We start from the raw sequence: 21208 nt of genomic DNA on the forward strand, positions 1-21208 counted from the left end.
TTTTCACTTTTGAAGTTATATTAAAATACATTCAAGCATGAACTTTATTTCAAATATCCTTCATAAAAAAATATCTTTCATGAAAAGTATAATCAAACACAACTTTAATTCAATTTCAACATCATAAATATCAAATTAAATAAAAAATATTAGAAATATACTACCCAACGAGCTATCTCATAAGAAAAAATGAAAAGGAAGTCACAAGTTTCTTGATGAGGATAGTTTTTTTGACTGATAATATAGAGACATGAACCTCATGAAATTTTTTTGTAAAAAAAAATTATTCGCATTTGGTGCTTACATCAAAATCATATTAACTGAACCTTTATTATTATTTTTCCTTTTTCTCCCTCTTTCCACCTCTTGGAAATTAAAATATTACAAGCAATTTGCATATCAAACACCACAATAGCTTTTGAGAGCACATTCAAGTCTTCTATTTTCCTCTTTGCTAAAGAACTTTAGATAATCAAGATGATTAAATGAGTTAAATAGTAAAGGGTGATCATCATCAACAAGCTCTTTTGGTGTTTCAACCATTAGTGAATCTTCCATGAATGAAAATTGTGCAATGGAGTATCTTGCTCCTTTCTCTTCCCCCATCATCACTCTATGATGTGGAGATTTTATCCTATTGTTGCTCCATGCCTACAATAATATCATCAAATAGAATTTTTACACTGTCAATATATATTTAATTTTATGTCGTATATATGTATTTACTAGTTTATTTTCGTGTTGATAATTATTTCTCAAATATTTACTACGTTTCTTTATTTTTCAAAGTTATTATTTAAATAATATAATACATAACGTATAAAAATATATTTATACAGAGATGGAATCAGAATTTAAATTTTTAATTGTAAAATAGCAATCAAGTATTAGTGATAAATGAGTCGTACATTTAATTTTTAATTGGTGAATTTTGTAAAATAAATAGAATTCAGTTTGGTCAATTATATCAATTGACTTCTAACTCCACGTTGGTTTTACACCCTATGTAAATAAGATAAACTCCTAATATTTTACTGACACATGATTGTATTTATATATTACTTCATCTGTTTCGATTTATATGTGTTTTACTTTTTATTTTATTTTTTTGCGACCACAAGATATACAAAAGGCATTTTTGGCCGGATGTTCACATGCCATCTATATTATTTTCATAAATTTCGTACGTATAATTAATCAAATCAAGACACGTAAAATGAAATGAGATTGATACCATGATCGCGTCCCCAGCCATGACGACGATGGAAGAAGGGGAAAGCTCAACTCCAAACCACTGTCCATCTTTCCCTTTGATCTCTAAACCATTAACTTGATTAGTCTGATGAATTGTTGACATGAAGCTCTTGTCTGTATGAGCAACAAATCCCAGTTTTGCTTCTTCTACTTGTGCTTCTCTATATTTCATTACTCTAGCTAGATAATTCACTGATTTGATATGTGATTCATAGTATTTTTCTACACCATAGCTCTCAAAAACCATTTTTACCACCATTTCTTCTAATTCTGCTGCTGCTTTTGAGTATGCTAGCAATGCTTGGCTAACAAATTAAAATTGAAAAAGGAATAATTATGGATTAATGACCAGGACGTAACTTAACCTCAAAAAGTAACTCGTATTATCCAAGATCGTAGATGTGGTACTACTAATACGCCTACACATGACAACTAAAGTGTGGACAACATAATATGGGACCCAAGAGTGTGTCTAAATCGCACAAGACTAATTAATGAGACGTCATTATTGTCTTGATTTATTTTCTTTCTCAAGGAAATTGGAATGATAAGTTGTGAATTATTCAAATATATACATATATTTCAATTTTCATCTTCGGTATAGCTACTTCAATCTCAAAAACTAGTTCAAAAGTTGCGAGTTTATACATAAGAAGACAAAATGTCATATCGCACACCTAGACCTGACAGCTAGAGTCATATAGACAAGATAATATGGAGAGGCCCAACATTGACTAAAAACATGAATATCTAATTGTATGACTCTGATATCATGATAAGAAAATGAACATTCAACCTAACTCTATTCTGAAAACTAGTTAAAGTTATGAGATTCGCCCCAGACTATACAGGAAACAAATTACCATCCCCGATATGAGATTATTTAACAAAGAAAATGTTACCTAAAATCATTGTTTCCATTAGGCCACATGAAATTGGTGAAATTTTGGATGCCTTCAAGTGTATTAGCATTATCAATGCCCATACTCTCATAAAGAGGAATAAATGGGATTTGGCCAACATAACCATACAAAGGTTTACTAGACTTATTTTGTACTTTTTTCTGAGTTGGAAGATCAAACAACTCTTCTAGTGCTTGAAAAACATCATCATGGATCTTTGATGAGACTTTATCATATAATGCTACAAAACAACCATACTCTTCAAGAGCACAAACAGCTTCTTTACTTGCTTTGGACCATGAATTTGTACCTGGTTCCAAATTCTCCATGGTGAAATCAATAACAGGAAGTTTGTGGGTAACTGTAAGAGAACCCATGGATTTTTTTAATTACTTTTTTTTTTGTCTCTTAATTAATTTCTTGGAATTGATGTGTGTGACACATTAATCTACATATCTTATATATATAATGGTCTTGCTGATATAGGATAATAATATTGGTTTGTCACTACATCAAATGCTGTTTTTGGAGCCATATGACAAGGAATATTTATTTTTAATATATATTTTTCAGGACCATAAGTATGGCGCAAGATTATTAATTTATTTTTTCGTATTGTCTAGGGAGAATATCATATACGATTTGAGAGGGACAATTTCAAAACATATTTGAGAGGGACACATTAATCTTTAATTAAGTGGGTTCCTACCTCAGGAATATAGTGATTTCAAATTCAATATAATAAAAACAATGTTAATGTACTAGGCTAGCTTAGATATCAGGTTTAAGCTCATTTAACCTTTAATTAGTAATTTTACATATGCGCTTTTGATTTTTTTTCGTCTATGCACCATCACAAACTTAACAAAATTACAAAAGATTTTCTTCTTGATGAAATGGATAGTAAAAGTAGCGCGAAGTAAAGATATTCTTTTTGAAGAGCTCGATGTTGGAAACAGTGTGAAGCTCGTGTTTACGGGCCCAAAATTCAAGCCCAATACATAAAGCCCATAGTAGTAGCTCACTGCAGAAACTAGAAATACATCCCACATCAATAAGTTAGTGAAGAAGCCAGCATCTGGAACTTGTATATAAGGAGCTCAAACGCCTTTTCATATAACTCACGCAGCCACGCAATGAGCACATAGCGAACTATTCTTTCGCCTTTTACTAAAGAATACCGTGTGCACGTTGCAAATAGTGGCATACGCCTATTTTTGGAGGGAGAAATCCCAACAATACAAAGTAATAAAATTTGCAATTTTTCTGTTTATCCTGTTAACATTAACAGCCTAACGATCACATCTATAACTTACGAAGTAACATGCCCAACAAATAGCAAAACTAACAAAAAACATCTTCCCTTTGACCTGATAGTTTATGATATTCCTTTAGATATTTTCAGTAAATCAATTTGTTTTGATGTAATATCTGTTTTATTAATATACATTTCCTAGACGTTATTGATTATCCGTTATATATACAATTATACATATTTATATAATAACGATATATTACATATACATGCAATCATTTTGGTTGATTTTTTTATTTTTTTTGCACTACATAAGAAGCCCTTTGTTACCGGGTTGGGACATTTATGCCAATTTGGTCATTCACAAATCGCAAGAATGGCTTTTTTTATTGGGACATTTATGCCAATTTGGTCATTCACAAATCGCAAGAATGGCTTTTTTTAATGATGGTCTTTAGTTTTTATTTCTCAAATTCATGATCTTCAAAAAAAATTCCTACTACTTTTTAAATAACAAAAATAGTGATTGAATAAAAAAAAATCACATGGTTTAATATATTCGTACGTAAACTTATGGGTATAGAGGCTAAGTTCACTACTCTAAACTTCTATAACATTTTAAGACACAATTTATCCATACAAACTAATGTTGATTTAGGCTAAGTTTTCTAAATAAACTTTTGCCTTACGAAATAAGGTCAAAATTTAAGATATCTTAGTGATAAATGTTTCCTTAAATAAAAATAAGAATGACAATAATTATTCAATTAAATGACGAAAATTAAAAAAAAATCTCTAGATATTAAGAAATTTTCCTCAATCGGCCCAAATTTGTTAAATTGACCCAAATAAGAAGCTAGTGACCCGGTCCAATACGATACATGCTCTTTTCTCTCTCCTTTGATTCATCGGATTCAAGTAATTGAGATCAGGATCGTTTTGTGTGAAAACTATCAATAATGGCGGGTCCATCGAGCTCATGGTCGCGAGCGTTGGTGCAGATCTCTCCGTACACCTTCTCCGCCGTCGGAATTGCCATTGCCATCGGCGTTTCAGTGCTTGGTGCTGCTTGGTAAACTTTTCATTTATTACTCGCTAGGGTTTTCAATCAATTTTTTTTTATCAATCTAATGATTTCCGTTGGAATTATGAAATGTTTTAGGGGAATATATATAACTGGAAGTAGTTTGATTGGTGCTGCCATTAAAGCTCCTCGGATTACCTCCAAAAATCTGATTAGGTAATTTGCTTTTTTTAATTACTGCAGCGTGAATTGAGAAGGCTGATGCCAACAGAAATTGCTAAAATTTATGTATGTATGTATTTATTTTTGTTTGCCATAAAGTGGAAATGAAAAGGTGTATTAGGCTATTAGCTATACTAGGATTAAGCTGATTATTGGCTTTGATCTCGATCTTTGCATAATAATCCCCTTTATTATGATCATGTAGTTTTTAAAGGATAAAAAGATTCAGTATAGCTAGCTCGTGAACCAAAAAAAACCCTTGAAAATGTCACCATGCATATTTAAGTGTATAACATGGATTGATATTTGGCTTCAAGTTGGAGTAATTTTTAATAGATGTATTGTTTGTGCAAAATGAGCAGTTCAGTCAAGCTTAAGCAGACCAAAATTTCCAACAATGTGTTGTTTTACCTTACTCTTTACTTGCCTTGGCGTCCGCCACATATGTTTGTATCAGAAATTTTGCTTGCAGGTTATGTTTTTTATTCTGATGGTAGTTTGATTCCGAACTGTGAGCTTAATTAGTCAGTTTGCTCTATCATTATTATAGCTCTGTTTAGCTAATAGTAATCACCAGGTGCTGTCAGCCAATGATACATGAGTTTGACGAACGAAACATTTCCGTGATTGCATAACTTCTATTTGGAAAACATACTCTCATTTAGAGTGGTAATTCTATGTCTGACCTTCATTTGGTCAACTATCCCATTATACTTTCTGCCATCTTCATGAACTTTTGTATACAATCTTGTCCTGCCCTTTATGATACATATTTTTAAGTTATATATAAGAAATGTTATGCCCTGATGAGAGAACAGAGATGTATGGTTCTGGGGTATTGGGACGATTTCTGGTCCTTGGCTTAATATGCTTGTGTACTATATCTTTAAGCAAGTTTGAAGTCAAAGGCTCATAGTCTACCGCATATGCATAATGCCATTATTGATGATTCTTATATTTAGTTTGCTTCCAGTCCTATTTGTGCAATGTCTCAAAAAGTTTCTTTGTCAGTGTAATTTTTTGTGAAGCGGTTGCTATATATGGTGTTATTGTGGCCATCATTCTTCAAACAAAGCTCGAGAGTGTACCTGCCTCGCAGATTTATGCACCAGAATCTCTTAGAGCTGGCTATGCAATTTTTGCTTCTGGGGTCATTGTGGGATTTGCCAATCTTGTCTGTGGGTGAGTTTGAAATAGTTTGTCCTTGTACATGGATTTCTACTTGTGGTTTCAAGTTTAAAGCAATGTTTTTTCTACCATTTGATTATTTTTATTCCTTTTATTTCTTTTGAAAAGGTTGTGCGTTGGAATAATTGGAAGCAGCTGTGCTTTATCTGATGCACAGAACTCCTCACTTTTCGTTAAGATCCTCGTGATCGAGATTTTTGGTAGTGCACTTGGGCTGTTTGGTGTTATTGTGGGAATTATCATGTCAGCTCAAGCATCTTGGCCATCCAAGGGTGCATAAGCCTTCACATTATGTGCTTGTTATTAATTTCATAACAAACACGTTAGTCTTGGCCATCCAAGTCTGTGTAAGTCTTTGCATTATGTGTTTGTTGTCAGTGTTTAAGTTATACTGTATTATATGCGTTTGCACGAGTCCTTTTTTGTCCCTTTCTTCTTTTTGGCCTTCCGCAGTTGCATTTTGATGTGCAATTACTGTGTCAACTTCTTTTGTTAGTCTGTTCATTGATGTAATTTTCTTAATAAAGCTATTGAGTACTAGTTCATCTACTCTATTTCAAAAATTGTTTTACTTACTTCCATTTGTACTAAATGGCCCCATCCATAGCATTTCACGGTTCATTGAGAAACAGATTTTGATCCTCCAGCTTACCATTCAGGTGGCCAAATAAGGCTAAATCATATTTGTTTCATTGCATCATTTTGCCAATGAGACTTGTTTCTTCTTTCATGACAAGGATACTTCCTTGTTCCTCCGTACTGCCCCCCATTAGTGAACACTCATAGTAAGGTGCATCGGATAACAGGAGAACGAGTGGGAGGAAAGTCCAGGACAATGAGAGATTTATGGTATAAGAAGCAAAGCAAGAGCTGCAGTAGGCATTCCTTTGTCATAGAATCATCTCATATAAATGAATGAAAGAAATCCTTGTCATGGAAGAGTTGCTAAAAAGGTGATGTGAATTTGCAGAGGCTGATTACTCTACCAATTCCAAAGACCCCTTGGAACCATTTTATATTTGTCATGACAAGCTAAAAGGCCAGATTCTAACTTCTTCTAATCATCTGGCTCAAAAAGGTAAGCTGTGGAGTGTGGAGGGATGATGAGTAGTTCAGCCTCTATTCGAATTATGTTAGGGGCTTTCGCTTTTCCCAGATCTAGATCTGAGTTTCAAATTTGGGTATAGTCGCATTCAGGAAAGCGTTCTTATTTCATTGCTTTCTGATAGCACAGGGTCAAATAAGTTGCCATGCCCTTGCTTTTCGTACACATATATACACTGCCTGGAAATTTATTTCTGAGTGAACCTTGTTTGTTTGATAGCAATTATTTTTGGTTTCGCAGGATCTTTGCCAGTCTTGTCCACCATTCTGTTATATGCATTCATGCCCATTTATCAGCTTTTCAAGTGCAGTCCATATATGAATTATTGTACCTTCATATTACTGAGTAAAGTAATGATATGCTGCAAATGTTAAAAAGACAAATGGACAAAACAATCTTGAAAAAAGTTTTTTGAATAACAAGACTAGGATGTGTGATAATTTTGAAAACTTTGTGCATAATTTTTTGTGACTGGTATGTATGATGTCTTTTTTAATGGAAAACAATTTCAAATCCTTCTTTTAGTTGAAAAACATCCAAAGATAGGGAGAAAATGTGATTGGTATGAATGTTGTCTTTTAAGAAAAATTTTAGGCTGCCTAGTATTATTGCCAGCATATAGATTACACAATCAATAGCTAGAGGACTTATTTTTAATGGGTTATTTGGCATTATATACAAACTCATTAATTTAGCACTACATATTTAGTTCGAGACTTTAATTTGTGAAAATTTATTTTAATTTCTCCAATTCTTATGCAAACTTACCAAATGAACAAACAATAGTTCATAAGGTATCGAAACATTTTACAGTGTTCCATTAATAAATGGCATCTCCGTGTCTTTTTTATGAGTAAATACTTGCGATTTTATGTTATTTAAACTTTTAACTATACATAATTTTACAAAGATCCACTGATATGATCGATCAATCAACAATAACTAATAGTAACTAATTTTTCCTTTATATAATCTTCAAACATGATAGGGATAATCTTTTCATGTTGAGTATGAGTTATTTTTTGTAATATATAAGTTTTATAATTTTAACAAATCGGAGCCATACTTGAAATTAGAAATCCTATTGTTTTGAAATTTCAAATAGAGATTGAAGTTAAAATTGAAATTTTCTTCAAGATCCATAAATAAATACCAATTTTAGATCAAGATGCCTAAGGAATTATCATTCGCTTGCTTCAAAAAACAAAAGAACCTTTCGTTTAAATCTCAAATCATATGGCCAAATGCCTACTTAATATTTAGTCCAACGCCGATGAGATAGTGGTAACCAAATTTTGATTCCCAACTATAGATAATAGAGTTGGAGAGGCTCTGTTTCTCCCTTGAAGAAAAAAAATAATACTATTTGAACAAAAACCTAACTTCACGTGTCCTATTAAATATTCCCTCCGTTTAAAAAAGATTGGCCTAATTTGACTCAGGACGGAGTTTAAGAAAAGAAAGAAGACTTTTTAATCTTGTGATTCTAAAATAAAGTTATGTCAAATGTACCAAAATGCCCTTTAATCTTGTGGTCCTAAACATGTCATGTGGAAAGTTAAAGTTAAAGTGTTGCCAAAAAAGGAAAGAGATCATTCTTTTTTAAACAAACTAAAAAGGAAATAGAGACATTCTTTTTGAAACAGAGAGAATAGCTCTTTTACATGAACCAATGAAAGAAAAGTTTTGCTAATTTAAACTCTACATTTCTCTTAGAAAATTCATTTAATATGTATTAATTTAGCTGAAACTATTCAAAATAAACTAGATTAATCCTAAATACAAAAATTTCAAATTCTAATGTCGTTAATAGCATGTGGTTCCAACATAACAATACAATAATTGTAGTATTAAAAAATTTCATTCAAATGTACGTTCGGTTGATTTTTTGATAGAAAATAAATATATAGTGTATGCAAATAAAAACGTACGTCCTAATTTGTATCTTACATATACCATAAAACACATGCCCTACATACACCTATGCCATCAGAAATGATATTATTATTTCCAGAGGGAACACATACTAAATGAAGTACAAGTATATGTTTAGGCTAATATTAATGTGTGGTAGGTATAGCGTAATATAAGAGTCATTTTCTCATGCTTAATTTGCTTTGTTATTTAATTATCTTCCTTTTGAAAAACCAATCCATCTATGGTTTTATATATAACCCTATAGTTGCAAGTAAAAATTTTATATCGATCGAGTGTTTACATCATATTATATAAATGTTAAAGAATGACAAAAGTCCCACATCGGTGATTAATGAGATGGGTGGACTCTTTACAAGGCTTGGGCAATCCTCCTCCCTTTGAGCTAGCTTTTGGGGTGTGAGTTAGGCCTAAGACCTAATTTCACATGGTACCAGAGCAGGGCCCGTCTCACCCGATGTTGGGGTCCGCAAAATTAAATTGCCCATGGGTGGACTCTTTATAAGGCTTGGGCAATCCTCCTCCCTTTGAGCTAGCTTTTGGGGTGTGAGTTAGGCCTAAGACCTAATTTCACAATAAACCTATTTATCGTAATTTGATGTTTAGGTCTTCATATATTATAGTAGTGCACTCATAAGGGTGTGTTTTGGTATGACGTTTCCAAATTATTTTATGTCTCATCAATCAAAATATTTTGTTTAGGAAAATCAGTTTCTTAAAAATAAGAAAAATGACACATATAATGGATGACAGTGAAAACAAGTTCCATAATTAAATAAGATTTCATGTTAATTATCGCTCCTCTCCACCTACCCAACACCCCCTCCCCCCTCCAAACCCTCCATCCCTCTATCCCAATAGTATTTTACTAGATTACATATATAAATAATCATGTATGATATTTTTTAACTTTGTTTATCAAACACTACAAAATACGTAAGAAGTAGGAAAACATTTTTCTTCAATACCAAACACACCCCAATTAATGAGTTATACCAAAAACCTTCTCTATACAAACACGCTATTTTTCACGTACCTCACTCATATAACGACTGACTAAATATGTCATTTATTATTATAATAAAGGATGAGGAAGGACAGTGAGGTATATGACAATAGCAGGCAAACCAACAGAGACTTGATCAAAATATACAAAATCACATTAGTAAGTCAACCCAATTTTTTCCAAATGGCCAAAAATAGTGTGAGTTATGGTGTTTCTTTATCATATGGTTGGTGGCAGTAAACGTTCACATGAAATATTAGGTATGGCAATGAGATGGTACTGTGGGGAACTCTTATTTGTCCACCATATTATGTAAGATTTGAATCATTAGTACGATTAATTATGTTATAGTTAAGAACGTAACTGAATTTATCTCAAACGTCATATTTATAAAAATGAATTGTTTTAAAAATGTGAGATAGATTTAGAATTATCAACTCATGAAATTAATTCGGATCGATATCAAATGGAATCACTTCGATTCGAATGGGAGAATTTTGCGATGATGAATTAAGAATATTAGTTTGTTGTCAAGATCCAATAATTGTAGTACTAGTCCAAGCTTACCCTTAGACACTTTAATGAGTCTTTAATTAAGGGCAAAATTGACATAAATGAACAAAACTTTTAATTAGGACATATGTTTGGTTCTTCAGTTTGATTGGTTCTTCGATTTTTGATATTAGAAAAGTGTGCACGGTGTAACAAACAAAAGTAATTTGGTTCGATTTTTTCTACTTCAATTTGGTTTAGTTCGGTATTTTAAATCAGTTTTCTTATGTAGGAAAAATAAAATGAGGACAAAATTAAAGTATAAGATACTTATAAAATTTAAAGTATGTTAAGGAATGATGTGTTTCGTCATGGAATACTTACTGAGCTAACGAAAATTCTATATTTACCTTTATCAAGAACATTGTGCCTCCAACTACTTCTCGAGAAAAAAACAAAACATCGACAAAGATATGTTTTGGTTCCTCTTGAGAATTATTATTTGAAGTTAACTATTGGATTGTACATTTGTTGTTACTTTGATTTGTTCATGAATAATCTAATTTTTATATTTTTAGTTAAGAAAATATCTATATATATGTATTTAATAAATGTTCGGTTCTTCGATGCATCAAAATTTTGAAATTCTTATATCAAACACTGAGCTGAAGAATCATTTTCTTTAAAAAATAATGTCAGCATCGAATCAAAAAACTGAAAAACCTAAATCGAAAAACAAATTAGTTCAATTTAATTTAATTTTTAATTTTTCTATATTCATGTCCGCCCTACTTTTAACGAATGATATAAATTAATTCTCTGTCAAAGTTTGATGGCATTGCATGTTCTTTTCCTTTACGATTTTCAAGTAGTTTGATGACTGGACTTTTCTTTGGGGGTGGCAAGCTTTGCAGTCATCCCTCAGGTTATGAAGTCATCTAATTTGGCAAGCATGAACAACGTGACCTACCCATACAAATATTCAAAATCAAGGTTTGAATATATTGATAGCATCGTAAATTTATTAGTAAATTTTATTTAAATATATACACTATATTTTTGTTGTGATTAAGCATCTAAATACATGATAACATATTTCTATTAATTACTTTCAGCATAAATTTTCAAAAGGTTTTTGTTGTTTTTGAGGTGTAAATAAGTTAATCACTTTAAAATATATCAGCTTCTTTAGTTATACACATTAGCCTTAAGAAAAAAAATCATAAAACCTAGGCTTATTCAAATTGAGGTTGAGCAATGTGTATAAATAAGGGATCGAGGTGAAATAGTTTATATCGCTAAGGTATCCATGTAAAAATTGTAAACACAGACATAAGCTTTTTTTTTCAAAATTTGAATGAACAATATCTAACAGAGACGCTCATTATATATTGTGTTCAAATGTCCAATTAAATTAAACTATATATAGCGTGTTATAAAACAAATACAGTTGAACATAGTATCAACATGATCTCTATCAAAAATTTCATACTCAAAACTCAAATTATTAACCTCTTATTAAAAAAAATAGGTAATGCTTACTGCTCTAGTGACCAGTGCTATCTTTGGTGTTTCGACTGCGCATCTTACTCTGTTAAAAAAATTAAGAGCATAATTAATGCAAATATAATTGTTGAACAATCAAAATAAAATAAATAGATACTCCTTCCATTGCAAAATGAATAGTGTTTATTAACTTATTCTTTAAATAAATAAATACTTTGAAAAGGAGGTTTTTGTTTAAGTAAAATCTTTATATTTAAATAAAACTAAAGTTGAAGAAGATATTATTAATATCTTTTTTGGGACAATATAAAAAAATAAATCACCACTTATATTAAAACAACCGAAAAGCACATTTAACTATCACCGATCAGGCATGCCGCCAGAGATGTAATACTAGTTACAAAGGTGTTTATTATTGCCTCATTAATTTTAAAAAAACTATTACATTTATAAAATATTTTAGCTTACTTTTTAAATAACTTATTAAAAATATACAAATTTTATATAAAATAATTTGAATAATTTCAATCAAATTTAAATTATTTAACTCAAAACGAAAAATATTTCACCAAGAAAGAGGGAGTTAGTCTCATACATTACTCTGCCGTCTCATACCGGTGGTCAAAGTTATCATTACATATTTCTTTACAAAATTATAAATAAAAATAGTTTTTAATATATAATTTTATTTTAAAAATAAAATTTAAGCTAAACCTCATTAATAATATTGCTCATGGCATACATTAAGGGATCGCTTGTAATAAGTTCATATTTTTACGTAATATATGTACAATTTTTTGTTGACTAGATTCAATTGTTAAATTTTTTGATATAAATTTAAATTTAATCGAAAAAAAAATTATTTTTGAAGTTTTAGTGTAGACCGCGATTCTGTGATGGACCCCACTTCCCCCCTTCCATTGCGAACTGCGAAACGGACGGTCACGTTCTTGGGTTTTATGATCCTGCTTATTTGCCGCCCACGTTCCCCAATTACACCACTCCTCTTATTTTATTTCCTATTTTACCCTCTATTTATTTATTTTTAATTATTTATCTGGTTTTTATTTGATAATACTTTTACCTTTCGTTTTTATTCATTATACTAAAAATAATTATCAAATATTAATACTTTTCAATTTGAAAAATCAAGAGTTGGAGATAATTTGTTAATGTTGCAAGAAAATATCTAAATTTAATTAATCAAATAAATGAATATTATTTAAATCTATTAATGTTTTCAACTCTTTTTCCGTTTACTTTACTATATTTACATTAAAATAATTTAATTAATAGTATAATATAGTTGGAGCTTTTCCATACCAAAAAGTGCATTTAATAAATAACGGTGGGAAAGTTTTAATTCTGAATAGTCACGGTAGGTTCATTCTCAAAAAAAAAGAAAAAAGTAAAAAAGAAAAATTGGAGGCAAAATCTTTGGAATACACAAAAGATACTTATTTGTACTAACTAAATGTAAGGGCAAGACAGTCAATGGCAAAAAGCTGCTAACTAATTAAGGAATAACTCAGACTCACAGGTACACACTTGGGGTGTTTTGGTTAGTAACTAACTATCGCAGGATTAATTATTTCTTTTATGATAATTTATGTCATCATACGAAATAATTTATTTTATTATTATGATATATATAATGAGATAATTAAATATGTCAATCAAAGAAGATAAACTTTTATTTTATGATTAATTTTTTATTTCAGGATTCTATATTTTTATCTTTTACACCAGACGACCCACTAATTTATATTTATACATTCACATATATTTACTTTTACTTGTCATGATTTGACGTATTTATTTAAAAATAATTAAATATATGTATTTTATCAAATTATTCCTATGAAATAATATTTAAGATTAAGTCTTTGAAAATTAATTTTTAAAAACAATATTTCATGTTGAGGTAAAGATGGAAAAATATTTTATTTTTTCTTCATATGTCATATTTTTTTAAAAATGACAGATGAAAGTAAATTGGCGGTATTATTTTTTTAAATAAGGAAATAGCCACTTATATAATGACGAAATAAATAAAGAAATTAAATTAATGTTGATTAAAATGGAAATCACCCTAGGAGTTTGACGTTGCAACTAAAACTGTTTATTTTTTAGAAGTATTTTTTTTAAAAAAATAACTTGTTAAAAAAGTGTTTTCGAAAAAAATAAATAAATTGTGTTTGTCTAATTTATTTGGAAAAAAGGGAAGTATTAATGTATTTTAATGTTAAAATAAATCTATAGAGAGAAATAATGTTAAACATCTATAAAAGTATTAGTTATTAAATTATTTTAATTAAATTAAAGCATATTTATATTTAATTTCTCAATTAATATTATGCAATAAATAAACAATTAATGTAAATATAATATCATCAATGATAAATTAAATATAATTAAGAAAATCAAACAAAATAAATTTAAAAATCATTCCACAAATTAAATCACAACATAAATTCACCACAAAAACAAATAAAATCCTTCATATTTTTAATCTAATAAAAGAATTGTTGACCCCTTTATTTTTTTAAGTATGTAAAGAAAACCCAAAATAATATTATAAAATATAAAATAATAATTTATGAACATAAATAAAATTTAAAAATATTATATGAAATAAAAAAAATCTTAATCTAAAATTAATTAAAATTACGAAATATCCTAATTAATTAATATGAGATATATTGATGAATATGCATATATAGAACAATATTTTAGACTTAAAAAAGAAATTTTTTTATTTTTTCTTTTGCAAGCAAATCTTTTCAGCTTCTTCCTATTGTCAGAAAAATACCTCCACTCCTAATTAAAAACAATTTAAGAATTTATCAAAATATATAATTCTTCGAAATAAATACTTTTTCAATTATCAAATATATTCCTTATTATATGAGATCAAGCAAACAGGAGGAAAATGAAGTTGTGAGAATCTAATTTGAGATTATTTCAAACAATTTAAACTCATATTTATACTTGCCATTTTGGGAGCTTCATCATTAATTGAATAGACTCACGTGATGCTAAATCCTTCGACCAAAAATACTCAAATTTACAAGTCTTTTATTTTTTATCTTTTATAATATTAAAAGATACAAATTTAATATTAAAAATTTAACACGTTGCTAGTAGATAAATTGACTTAAAACTAATTTCAAATTCAAAATTTCTTGTCTGAAACCAAGAAGTTGGCTTATTAATCAAATTTCTTACACGAATTTCTTTAAAACTTCTTAAGTCTATATTAAATAATAAATTATTGAATTTTTTATGACCCGTATTCCATCCAAAATAATTTAATTACTCAAAATTTTAAAAAATTGTTGAGTTCTTTTCTTCTTCTATATTTATACTTCATTTAATGAGGCTGTTAAAAAGTAACATTAAATTAAAACCCTTTAAAAAGAAAAAAATAACATTTAATTTATACCCTTAAATATTTTTATAAAAAAAGAAAAATAACAATTAATTTATGCTTTTAAAAAAATATATGTTATACTTTAATAATTAACTTTATATAGATTTAAAAAATACGATCCATCTCTCCTATCGAATTTGCAAAGTTATTTCACACACAACGCGTATACGGTAATATATATAAAAAAAAAAACTTAGGCAAAAATTAGATGATTTTCTCCTCAATAAATAAAGGGGAGAAAATATTTTAACTTAGTACAGCAAAATACAAGTCGACGAAGGGGAGGTGCAGGGTGGGGGGCACAACACAAGGGGAGAGAGAAAAAAAACAGTTCTAAAAACTCCCGGCGATAAACCAAAAGTCTCTCCTCTCTCTCTCTCTCTACATTTTTTCAACGGCCGGACGGACCATAGAGAGGAAATTCATTTTTCTAACCGGAAGAATATTGTTTACTTTTTCTCTTGGAACTTCATATTTTCATAACGGAGACCTCACCTGAACCCGGAATATCTAAACTCAACATCGTCGCTGACCGGCGTTTGGCTCGCCGCCGGCGAGATATGGCCGTTGCGCCACCTTGTCGTGTGGATTTACCTAGAACGTTATTTTGTATTCGATCTATTATTTCAGGAAGCCCTACCTGAAATATCTTCCAGGCCAATATTGCTTTGGGACTTGGAATTATGATAATGGGTTCCGGGGGAAAAGGAATGTTGGAGAAGGTGAAGAGGTTTGTGAAGATTATATATTTCATGGTGGCGATGTTGGCATCGTTATTGGTACTATCGGCGCCACTGATTGTGGCAATTGGGGATGTTTTGGTACCAAGTGTGTTGATTTCGAGCTTTACATGCGTTAAATGTTACAGTTTTAAAGAACATTTGCGTAGATATGCCTTCAAAAGCTCATTGACGGACATTCCTATCGTTTCTATCGTCAGATCTCTAATCATCACCTGTATGTAACTTTTTTGGGTTTCGTTTCCATTTTTTTTTTATTACAATGTAATTCTATTTGTTGTTTTCTGAATAACGATTGCGAGATAGCGATGTTTGTATAGTGGACTTTTAACTAGTTTCGGTTATTGGTGTTGTTTTCTGATGATTAATTAATGCATACTGTATATAATTCTAAGTGTTGGTTTTAGATTAAAGCTCGTTCTTGTTTTGTGTTTCTATCTGGTTCAGTTTTCAACTAGTTTTTCTGCTGCGAGTTGAAATATAGTTATGTACAGATACACCCAGAGCTTGGTGTTGTATATTTTGGCTTTGCACGTATAGTTCGCTAATGTAAAATCTTATATTTGGTTTTAATTTCTCAACCCTTTTCATGATGTACCTTACATGTTTTTGTGTAAACTTAGCAACGCCCTCCCTCTCTCCGACCAACAATAGTTGCCTGAGGGTCCTTACTACTAGGCTATGGCCCCATTGATATGGCTTGAATTTCTTCTTCTAAGGTCTAATAATTTGTCAAGGTTTACTCTTTTAATTAAAGTTGTTAGATGGGATGATCTGAATTTGACTTTTTTAACATTTACTGACCTTTTTTCGAGTCTATTATCTGGTTGGTGTTTGCTATAAGACTAATCCGTTTTAGTTTCTGATGATAGGTGTTTATTCTCTGTGTGATGGCCCTGCTCTTTCACATGGACCATACCTCGGAACGGTTACATTCTGTTCCATCATTTCCGTCATTCTTCTGTCTATCAAAGCTTGTGTTTTCTCTGTCAATTCATATCTGGAGGTTGAAGCTTCATCTTCTATCTCAAGGCAAAGGCTTCATTTGAAAAAGTCATGGGGGATGCCTGTGTTGTTTCTTTCTTCAGTGGTCTTTGCTCTTGGACATACTGTAATTGCTTACAGAACAAGCTGTCGAGCAAGAAGGAAGCTTTTATTTCACCGAGTTGACCCAGAAGCTGTAAGCTATTATATGCACTATGCTTAGTAACTTTTTCTTTTCTTGGATGTGCTTCCCTCAGCGGGAATCAATTCTGTAACATTCACAAATTGGCATGCTCTTTTCGTAACTAAGTTTTAATTAGAGGTTATCTGTCAATTTACTATTTAACTGCTTTTTATTTCCTAGGTTATTTAGATCATAGAGATTATTTATGTAGTCTGTTTCCTTGATTTATTAGTGACCTTTTAAAGAAAAGGTACAGTTATCTGAAGCCTATAAGTTTTTGAGAATTGGTTTCCTCTACAATTACAGGTCCTTCCTTGCAAAGTTGTTTTCTCTGCATACAATAAGGTACCACGATCTCCAACTCCGACGGGTAAAACAAGAACTGAGAGTGATATGAGGAGAAAACTTGCAGGATCGGCTCATGAGGAGGGGGAAGTCCCTGCTATATTACTTGCTGATGTTGACAGTTCATTCATTTCTTGCCTTGGGCTCTCTGTTCATTACAAACTTTGCTTGCCTGGTTCACCTTACCGTTCTTTGTCTTCCACACCTTCTTCTGCTACCCCGTTGCATGTTTTGTCAAAAAGCGATTATCGTATTCGGAGGAGCCACAGCACTCAATTTCATTCCCACACTCTCTCTATGCCTCTTTTAGATGTGTCTCCAACTTCCCCAGTTCCATCTGAAGAAATCCCTACTTTTTGCCTAGATGAAACTGGTGATGAAGATGATGTTGGTAAGGTGGGATGTTCATTCCCAGTACGAGATGTTGAAGGGAATAATCAGTTTGGAATTGTTCTAGTGCATGGTTTTGGAGGTGGGGTTTTCTCTTGGAGAAATGTGATGGATGACTTAGCCCAACAGGTCGGTTGTGCAGTCATAGCATTCGACAGGCCAGGATGGGGATTGACATCTAGGCCACGTCAGAGAGACTGGGAAGAGAATCAATTGCCTAATCCCTACAAGATTGATAGCCAGGTATTCTAATGCTTTTGATCGTATCTTCTAATGAAGTTTGTCGTAAAATTTAGCATGAGACCAAACTATTGAGATTACAGCAATTAATTTAATGGAAAGAAGTGGGAATGTCAAATGTCAAGAGCTAGAAAGCGAGGAAATTTTTAGGTTTTATGATTTAGGGGATGTTAATTTTCGATATTTTAGGCCTTCTGTTAAACTGTCCTATTTTTTACTTTTCAGGTTGATCTGCTTCTCTCGTTTTGTTCGGATATGGGTTTTACTTCAGTTGTACTTGTTGGCCATGATGATGGTGGATTGCTTGCACTGAAGGCTGCACAAAGAGTTCAATCATCCACTAATTCAATTAATGTGAGTTGACCTTTTCTTAGGATGAGTCAATAAATTTGATAAATGTGAGTTTAACTTCTTTTTTTTCCCTTTTGCTAAGTTGATTGATGTGAATGACTCGTGACTCTGCTTTCTTCTTGGCATGTACCTTTGTGTGCTTTACTTTTATCTGAACTGCATGAACTGAAAACTTGATGAAGCCATGATTTAATGAATAAGAATAAGTTCCCAGTCAAGGTGCTTGGAAGGTGCCAGGACACCTATCTCATTAAAAAACAATTAAGAAAATTCCATTAGTCCCAAATTTTGCTCAAGCAATTTCTCTTCCCATAGTAAGTTTCTAACCTATATATTGCTCTGCTTTATTTGAAGAGAATTGATATGAAGCACTTTAGGATCAGTTTTGAATTAGAGTTGCAGGTAAATGATGTGCACCTCCTTTGCATGTGTTCCTGAATAATATTCATCTTCTTGCTTATTTTTTGCCTTCTAGGTCCATATTAAGGGGATTGTATTACTGGATGTTAGCCTGTCGAGAGAACTGGTTCCAGCTTTTGCAAGGATATTATTGCGTACTTCTCTTGGAAAAAAACACTTGGTGCGTCCACTGTTGCGAACAGAAATTACTCAAGTTGTTAATAGACGTGCATGGTATGATGCCACCAAGTTGACAACTGATGTTTTGAGCCTATACAAGGTATAGAATGTGTTCTTGCTGTTTGTTTATTTATACTAGGTAATGATCGCTCTTCTGGATTGGAACTGATACTGTTTGTAAAAAATTTAATGTGCTCCTTAGTTTCTCTCCAGTCGGACATCTTGAATTTCACACCTGTGAACTAAACTTGATTTTGCTTGTGTTAGCATATGTTTTAACCAAGATTAACTAAACAGAACTAATGCTAGAAATTAAAAAATTAAAGTAAATACTTAGATTTTCTGATTTTAAGTAAAAAAAGATTTGATCTATTTATATTCTTTCATTATGATATAAACAATTGACTTTGGTGGGATGCGGGTAGTGTTAAGAAAAAGGAGAATGGATTACAAAATGCTCACTGAAAGTTTTATCTGTCACATTCAAAGAATTTTGTTTCTGCATTTGCAAATACCGGGACACCATTTTGTGATGCATATGAAGTTACATACTTCTTTTCTATGGTACTGTTTTTTGAAGTAAGAACTTTTTTGGGGCAAAGTAAGAAAACAGACAAGACAGTGAAAGTTAGAGATATTTGCAACTTGATAGAGGCCGTAACAGATGCATCTGCACTTATTAAGCTGGGATCATATAATATATGTACCTAGAGTTGAGATATCGTAGATGAGAATAGTTTGGTCGTTATGTAGGACAAATATGTCTTCCCCTGTTTTCTTATGTTCAGTACTCGATGTCAAGTCGTTTAGTCTTACATTTTCATAGATTATGATATGATCATGATATCATCCTTTCTACTTCTGTGTGTAATCAGGCGCCGTTATGTGTAGAAGGATGGGATGAAGCACTTCATGAGATAGGAAAACTTTCATCTGAGACAGTCCTCTCACCAGAAAATGCGGCACAATTGCTAAAAACAGTTGAAAGTATACCAGTTATGGTGATCGGAGGAGCTGAAGATGCACTTGTATCTATAAAATCTGTTCAAGTGATGGCATCAAAACTTGTAAATTCGGTAAGTTCTCCCTCTCAGCTCTCACTCATCAAATTTGATTTTTGTGGCAGTAGTCTATTTTATATCATGCTCTTCTAAAATTTTCTGTTCCAGTGTTTTATGATTTTGCATGTGTTTTCCCATACTTCGTATTACCCGTTTAGGTGTTTTGTGCAACATGTTGTATTTCTAGCATATGTATAGTATTGCAGCAATTTCTGGGCAGCATACATACTGTATGGTGTTCCTGGTAACTGCAAAATTTCATGCTTTACTCCTGCAAATCTGACAATGATCTCCACTTACTTACAGAGACTGGTTGCCATATCGGGCTGTGGACATCTTCCACATGAGGAATGTCCAAAAGCATTGCTAGCAGCTATGTCGCCATTCATCAATAGAATTTTAGTGGAACCACAACAGCAACATCAATAGGATGCTCTAATGTCAAGTCGCAAGTATTTATTCAACTGAGGTTTTTGCCCCTTTTTTCACATATATCATTTGTAATTTTTCTTTTCTAAAAATTTACTCAAAAGGTAGAGGTTCAAGTCCACCTCTCCTTTTGGTAGGCTTTAATTGTGAATTTGCAGCAGCTTGAGTGTTAGAGCTTTCAAAATGTATCTTTCTCTACCATCCCCTCCTTCCTTCTTATTTCCGTTTTGCAGATTCTTGAACTCGGTTTTGTTTTCTGTTATCTACCACATAAGAGTGGCGATAGCATCTTTGTACACTTCCTTTTTTTTTTTTCCTGCTGCTAGAATCTCTCTCTCTTGTGAAAACTCTTGAGTAACAGTATGGTTGAATACAAGCACACAGTTATTTCTTCTCCTTTGTGTTTTTTACGTGCTTGCCATGAAGCAGGACATGCACCCATGTATTTGGTTGTAAATAACTAACAAATCTGAGAATATCAACATTACTATTATTTATGTCTTCTCTATGACTCAACCACTTACATGCCTTATATTATGAAATTGTATACTGTCTTTATTTTGAATAATATTTTCATTTTGCA

At 31.5% G+C, this 21208-nt stretch overlaps 3 protein-coding genes and 1 pseudogene across 3 annotated transcripts; 3 read left to right on the top strand and 1 right to left on the bottom strand.

Annotated features, from left to right (window-relative positions):
• Window positions 1-208: 208 nt before the first annotated feature.
• Window positions 209-2597, bottom strand: LOC107022686 (2-oxoglutarate-dependent dioxygenase AOP2-like). Its single transcript, XM_015223284.1, has 3 exons — window positions 2157-2597; window positions 1235-1559; window positions 209-651 (listed from the first exon to the last, which is right to left on the bottom strand). The coding sequence occupies exons 1-3, from the start codon at window positions 2531-2533 to the stop codon at window positions 400-402; spliced, it is 954 nt and encodes a 317-aa protein (XP_015078770.1). The 5' UTR covers window positions 2534-2597; the 3' UTR covers window positions 209-399.
• Window positions 2598-3283: 686 nt separating this feature from the next.
• LOC114077731 lies at window positions 3284-3390 on the top strand (annotated as a pseudogene).
• Window positions 3391-4319: 929 nt separating this feature from the next.
• Window positions 4320-6420, top strand: LOC107021040 (V-type proton ATPase subunit c''1-like). Its single transcript, XM_015221610.2, has 4 exons — window positions 4320-4483; window positions 4574-4651; window positions 5669-5839; window positions 5954-6420. The coding sequence occupies exons 1-4, from the start codon at window positions 4371-4373 to the stop codon at window positions 6123-6125; spliced, it is 534 nt and encodes a 177-aa protein (XP_015077096.1). The 5' UTR covers window positions 4320-4370; the 3' UTR covers window positions 6126-6420.
• Window positions 6421-15572: 9152 nt separating this feature from the next.
• Window positions 15573-21122, top strand: LOC107023920. Its single transcript, XM_015224765.2, has 7 exons — window positions 15573-16279; window positions 16935-17242; window positions 17537-18208; window positions 18431-18559; window positions 19032-19235; window positions 20011-20211; window positions 20503-21122. Exons 1-7 carry the CDS (start codon window positions 16006-16008, stop codon window positions 20623-20625), a joined length of 1911 nt encoding a protein of 636 aa, XP_015080251.1. The 5' UTR covers window positions 15573-16005; the 3' UTR covers window positions 20626-21122.
• The last annotated feature ends 86 nt before the right edge of the window (window positions 21123-21208 follow it).

The sequence above is a fragment of the Solanum pennellii genome, chromosome 6, assembly GCF_001406875.1.
Source record: "Solanum pennellii chromosome 6, SPENNV200".
NCBI classification, from domain to species: Eukaryota; Viridiplantae; Streptophyta; class Magnoliopsida; order Solanales; family Solanaceae; genus Solanum; species Solanum pennellii.

Excerpts from the sequence above, each read along its gene's own strand:
- LOC107021040 (XM_015221610.2), top strand. The coding sequence starts at position 4,371 with ATGGCGGGTCCATCGAGCTCATGGTCGCGAGCGTTGGTGCAGATCTCT. Across the intron at positions 4,484-4,573 it reads TCAGTGCTTGGTGCTGCTTG|GGGAATATATATAACTGGAA; the intron begins GTAAACTTTTCA and ends GAAATGTTTTAG. Across the intron at positions 4,652-5,668 it reads ACCTCCAAAAATCTGATTAG|TGTAATTTTTTGTGAAGCGG; the intron begins GTAATTTGCTTT and ends TTTCTTTGTCAG.
- LOC107022686 (XM_015223284.1), bottom strand. The coding sequence starts at position 2,533 with ATGGGTTCTCTTACAGTTACCCACAAACTTCCTGTTATTGATTTCACC. Across the intron at positions 1,560-2,156 it reads AATGGAAACAATGATTTTAG|CCAAGCATTGCTAGCATACT; the intron begins GTAACATTTTCT and ends TTAATTTGTTAG. Across the intron at positions 652-1,234 it reads TGGCTGGGGACGCGATCATG|GCATGGAGCAACAATAGGAT; the intron begins GTATCAATCTCA and ends ATATTATTGTAG.
- LOC107023920 (XM_015224765.2), top strand. The coding sequence starts at position 16,006 with ATGATAATGGGTTCCGGGGGAAAAGGAATGTTGGAGAAGGTGAAGAGG. Across the intron at positions 16,280-16,934 it reads CAGATCTCTAATCATCACCT|GTGTTTATTCTCTGTGTGAT; the intron begins GTATGTAACTTT and ends TTCTGATGATAG. Across the intron at positions 20,212-20,502 it reads CATCAAAACTTGTAAATTCG|AGACTGGTTGCCATATCGGG; the intron begins GTAAGTTCTCCC and ends ACTTACTTACAG.